The 5,644-nt window shown below is 48.6% G+C and overlaps 1 protein-coding gene across 1 annotated transcript in view; it reads right to left on the bottom strand.

Annotated features, from left to right (window-relative positions):
• Positions 1-5,364, bottom strand: part of GABRQ (gamma-aminobutyric acid type A receptor theta subunit) — a 19,367-nt gene extending 14,003 nt beyond the window's left edge. The window contains exons 1-2 of the mRNA XM_006776822.2: positions 4,954-5,364; positions 2,861-2,949 (exon numbers count right to left, since the gene is read on the bottom strand). Of these exons, the coding sequence (XP_006776885.1) occupies positions 2,861-2,949; positions 4,954-5,102 (238 nt within the window). The 5' untranslated portion in view covers positions 5,103-5,364. The remainder of the gene's footprint in view (positions 1-2,860; positions 2,950-4,953) is intronic.
• Between the last annotated feature and the right edge of the window lie 280 nt (positions 5,365-5,644).

Below are 5,644 nucleotides of genomic sequence, written 5' to 3'. Positions count from 1 at the left end.
ATATAAATTCAAAGTAAACATCATTACATAAAAGGGTACGGTCTTTTTTTTTTAGTTTTATTCATTTCAAATGGACCGGATCCAGCCCACAGGCCGTAGTTTGCCCACGGCTGTCCTAGACCATTCAGTGCCACTCAAGCAACCCTATCTCCTGTAGAGCATACCCATGTCCAAGGGCTCCCAGTTAAGGGGGCAAGTGGGAGCTGAAATACAGTCACCAAGCCATGAGTCCTGGCTCAGGGATATAGCCTGGAGAAAAGGGACCTCAGACCTATTTATATTTTATCCACCTAGAGGGGACACCTTATGTGCTAGCAGTGGTCAAGATGAGAGCTTAGCTAAGGTATCCCACATCCCTAAAAGCATAAGAAAGGGGAATAAGAAGCTTCCAGATAAGGTGTCTAAGTGCTCTCTCTGGGGTGATGGTCTCAGCCTCATATCCCATTGCTGTCCCACCTGATGGGCTCAGGAAGGCAGGAAAAGTGGGAGGGGGTTACCACTTCCTTCCCTCTGGGAAACTGTGTTGTCTCACCTCTTCTTCCTCCCTGGAATCCATCAGAATACCAGAGGAAGACAAATAAATAAAGGAATGATGACAATGTCCCATTCATTCCTTCACTCCACACCTATGTCATACTGGTGCTGGGCTAGACAAAGTCATCAGGGGTCTGCCTTTGGCAAACACTGTGAAGTCCACTTCTCTTGCCCAGAAGGAAGCAGCTTTGTTAACTTTCCCAGGCTCCTCTTCCTCCACTTCATCCTCTTCCTCTTCTTCTCAAAGATATAATAAGGCTCCCACCTGAACCTGACCCAGTTAGGTGTGACTTCTGCATTTGGGTTGTGTATGTGTATGCCTGGGTGGGAGGGGGGCTTGAAACTCTACTTCACTTCAGACACAAAGGGGAATCTGACTCTGTCTAGTGGGAGACTTTACAGAGAGTCCTGGTTCCCTCAACCTTGAATCCCCTAGCTTATATATCCCACTGATTGCTTCCCCTCACAATACAACAGCCCCAGACTTAAAGCCTGTAGTGTCTCCTTCTGTCTAAATGTTAGAAGGTCCAGTGTTCTTCTAGCCCTCCTACATTCATCTACTGTTTGGCCAAATAAGAAACTCATCTTTTCTCATATGCCTCAGTCTGCATTTTCATAAAGCGTATGAGGAGTTTGTCAAGATGCTAGGCATCAGGTGTAAACAAATGCAAATTAGCTCAAAATATGGATATATTGTGAATCAGCCACATCTGACAATCCCCAGAGGTTAGTCCTTGCTCTGCTCCTTACTTCTAGCCCTGGGTGCCTACAGAGATGGCATCTTGAAACATTTCTGTATACTGAAATGGATGTTGGTTGGCCTTTACTGACAAACAAGAGAATGAGGAAAAGAGAAAACATAATAGCTACTCCCTTGACACCCACCCACTGGTGCTTGGTGCAACTGATCAAAAACCAGTGTTATGAAATGGGATGCTGGCTGTGCCCTGACACCTGAATTTCTATATTGAAAAGAGCTTGCTTTCTGCCCTCTCCACTCCTGCTTCCCAGTCCCAGTGCACACTCACCTTGAATCCTGGGGCTGCACATTCTGCCCTCATGGAAGGAGCATACAGCAAAGGAGACATGAGTGAAGTGTCCCACCTCCAAGCTTAGCCCAGGGTGACCACCTTGGTTTTCAATGTGCCTCCCCAGGTAAATCACAGCCTTCCACCCCTCTCTCTGAAAAGGTCTATGACAAAGGAAATTCCCCACAGTTGTAAGCCCTTTAGGGTGGAGGCTTTGCATATTCAGACGACCTTTCTCTATTCATATGTACAAATGTTAACCATTAGCATTCATTAACACTTTAGAATAGGGGGTCTACTACCACCTGCAGGAAGTGGAATGCTTTCTCTGACTTAGCCATGCACTCTTTTTTTTTTTTGCTTCTTTTCTGTTCCTTTGAGCAGAAATGTGACTAATCTCTATTTAATGCACAGTTCCTTTTGTTTGTCCTTGGTCTAGGTTTTCTGGGTGTCCCTTAGGCTAGAGGATGCTACTCCTGTTCTGAGGGTTCCCTGTCCCTTATTAATTCTGACCCAGGCCATTTGCCTTTTCCAACTGTGTGGGGGGGGGCGGGGGGGTATGTAGAGATATAAGGAGAAACTGATGTATTGGCTTCCTGGAGGTTCAAGCATCAGTTTATTTGTCATTTCTCATCTCTGTGCTTGAGGTCTGAGTGATAAAGTACAGAGTTTGGATTTTATTTGTCAGTTAAATAAAACCATCAAAAGTTCCTGAGGTGATCAGGCTGAATTTATAAAGATCATGCTGCCTGGAGTGTGTTGAATAAAATGAGCTTGGTGGGAACTAAAGGTTTAGGGAGTAGACAGAGGACCGGTGAGTAGGTGATGTAGACAACACAGAGGAGACCATGCCTTTAATTTTGAACTAACTGAATAGGGTGAGTGTCCAGGGTGCCCAGGATGTATATTCAAGTAGAAGAACATGTTACTCTCCACAGATGGGACAGAAAATTCTAGCCTGAGAAGCATGACACTTGTTTTGTTTGGCATACCCATTTCTGGGGTTAGCACTATCCCAGCCACACCAGGAAGTGCTCTTCAGGCTTTCTCTGTGTAATTGTAAAAGAGTATGGAGGTAAAGAAGAGGGCTTCTTGCAGAGAAGTGCGGAAAATTCCAGGGGTAGAGCAAAAGGCCTGAAGGTTGGAGGCCGGGTGGTGTTCACTGCAGATCTCTGAAGGGGAGAGGCAGAAGTACTGAGTCAGGGGAGTGCCACTGATCAGCTTATTGAGTAGTGGTAGCTTGTTGTATCTCAGCTCTGTTCCACCTAACATGACTCTAGTGTCTGGACGTATCTTACCTCCAAAATGTGGTCTCAGACGGGCATCATATCCTGACAGCACCCTGTCCAAAATCTTGTGAACCACAGCTTCATTTGCACAATTTTTGCTAAAACAGAGAAGTCATCAGTAAATGACACATTGCTTCTCAGAGAACAAACACCAAAGAGCACGCCAGGTGTCAGCTTGCCAGGGCCTTCCCTTCTCCTAAACACACACAGACATGTACAGTCATACATGTATGCATCTCTCCCTGCTCCCCTCCCTCTCTACAGTGAGTCAGCCAGAAGTGCAGCAGTGACGCACTTTCCTCCTCCCCATCCAAAGCTTTTATCCAGAGGATGAGGCACACAGATTGGATCCTGGTTACTAGGGAGGTTTAGGGGTGGAAAGGGGGAAGGCTACAGGGGATGTGGAGAGGGGATGGAGGGGACAGGTGGGAACCCTCAGATAAATGCATTGCTTCAATCCCCTAAGAAACCTCACCTTATCATCAGCCTGAATACAGCTTTTTGGGTTGGTGGGAATCTTTACAGGGACACCTAATTGCCTCAGGAAAGTCATTTTCTACCCTTAGTGCCCTCCTGAGCTGAGCCAACCAGTTTACATTTTCCAGCGCAGTCACATTGTCTCTACCTGGGCTAGGGCTGGGCATTTTGTTGTCACGTCTATGTGAACCTTTTTGTACACCTGTTTTAAACACTTGGCATATGGCATATGACACAGAGAGAGCCTGGCTTATGTAGCAAAGATTTATGACCCTCACCCAATCAAAACATTTCAGATTCTTGAGGTTCAAGGCTGTCCTAAAACAACTTGTATTCTGGGAGCAGGCATCTCTCTGGCTAAGTATGTGCTTCCAGCCTAGATGTGTCTCGGGTGAGTAGATATAAGTAGACCCAGCTCAGCCCCACAGAGCCGATCTTTCCAGAAATCTCTGATGTGCTCACCCAATTCATCTAGATCTTCAGTGGGTCTCTTTCCCCCAAAAGGGGCTTGTGAATTAGGACAGGCCCTGGCTATCACTATGGCTTTTAGAATCTTTGACGCAATGACCAGGGAATGTCGACCCCTGTGCATTTCAGTGTGTGTGTGTGTGTGTGTGTGTTGGACTGAGGTTGAGACCATTTCAGAGTTGTCTGCTGGAAGCTTGTTCAACTACCCACCCACCCCTTTTTTGATGACATGCTCATTTCTGGTTTGCCATTAAAATTATTTCCAATCATCTTTAATGACAAAATTTCATTATACATCATTCCAAAGTGTGCACATAAATTACTCCTAAATTACAGTAATGCATTCCCACCTGTTTAGGACTGCATATTACCCATATGCCAGCACTCAGGTTCCCTGGCCAATGCAAATACACATTTCTGTGTGATCTACACATAAAGATTGACTGTTTAACATCTCTTCGGATATTTGCAGACTCAAACAAACTTAAAATCAAACACAGAAAAAAACCTGAATCTTCAAATGTTTCACAGGAGTACGTACAAAAGTGCACCCCTCTTAGACCACCTGGTTATATACGGTTATACAGCCACCGATCGCACTATCTGTGCTCCTGTGAAGTTGAGTCATTAATTTCTATCTGCGGCATCAGAAAAGGTCCTCACCACTCAACATGCACATGCAAGAACACACACGCATGCGCCTCAGGGAACAGACTAAAATGCGCACTCAAACAGGTGTCTCTACTGCGTATGCTTTGAGACTTGCCCATAACCCTGTACCACCACCTCCACTCCAATCCCACAGATGCCAAAATACATGACTGGGGAAAACTGCCCACGGTCTTAGTTTAGTTCCTGGGGATGGCTGGCAGACCCTGGGGTGAGGGCATCCTCTCCCCACCCCCGGGGCTGCAATCTTGGCATACAGGGCTCTGTGAGGTGCCACAGTAACAGGTGGGTTCCAGCACAGGACTTTTTTTCAACAGGTCCCCTCCACTCCCACCCAATTTTCCTCAGGGGACCCGCAGGCAGGGCCTGAGTGCCAGGGCTCCCTGACCCTGGGTCTAAGCCTCCCCCAACTCACTCTGTCCAAGTGGCATGAGGTTGCCCGCCCTGTTCTGTGGCTGCCCTGCCCGCCCTGGTGGCAACTGGCTTACCAATTGAAGACGTTCTGGACGACTTCAGGCATGGTCGAGGAGAGCTCGATGTAGAATTCCGGGAGGGAAGTGGTGTTGTTGCCCTCTGAGAGCCATGTCCTGATGAGTAGCAGGAGCACAGCAGCTCGCAGCATCCCTCTGATGCCCATGGTCGCAGCGCTCTGGGGGACCGAGAGCGCTTAAGAGGGCCCACTGCCACTGGGACAGGGATGGGGTGGGGACAGTGCAGGGCGGAAGGGTGCTCGAGGATCTCTAGGAGACAGTAACTAATGCAAGGAAAGCAGATAGGGCGAGAGGAGCAGCCCCCGCAGCTCTGCGGCACGCATCACCTCTTGGATGCTCCTGGCAGCTGTGATGGTGCGCTCCTGCAGCCGCTTCAGGCTGTGACTGGGCACCCAGCTGGAAGCTCGATGGCTCCACCCACTCCTACCAGGGCAGCACCCGCTGAACCAATCCTGCACATACCAGTTGCCGCACAAAAAGGTGGGAGCTCTTGTCTCCACCTAGAATCTGCGCGCTACTGGGTATCCTCCCCCGCCCCCCCCCCCCGTACTCCCCTCCCTCTTTCAGGCCTCTGCAGAGGTTCCCAAGCTAGCCTGAGACAGGGGCAGGGCCGGGCTGGGCGGGGAAGGGGGAGGGGAGCCACCTGCTAGAGGGCTAGGAGCTGATCTGTTGCTAGGGAGATTGGCTT

Source organism: Myotis davidii, unplaced genomic scaffold (assembly GCF_000327345.1).
Source record: "Myotis davidii unplaced genomic scaffold, ASM32734v1 scaffold249, whole genome shotgun sequence".
Classification (NCBI taxonomy): domain Eukaryota; kingdom Metazoa; phylum Chordata; class Mammalia; order Chiroptera; family Vespertilionidae; genus Myotis; species Myotis davidii.
The sequence above is the reverse complement of the archived record's forward strand: the minus strand, read 5'-3'. Positions and strand labels throughout refer to the sequence as shown.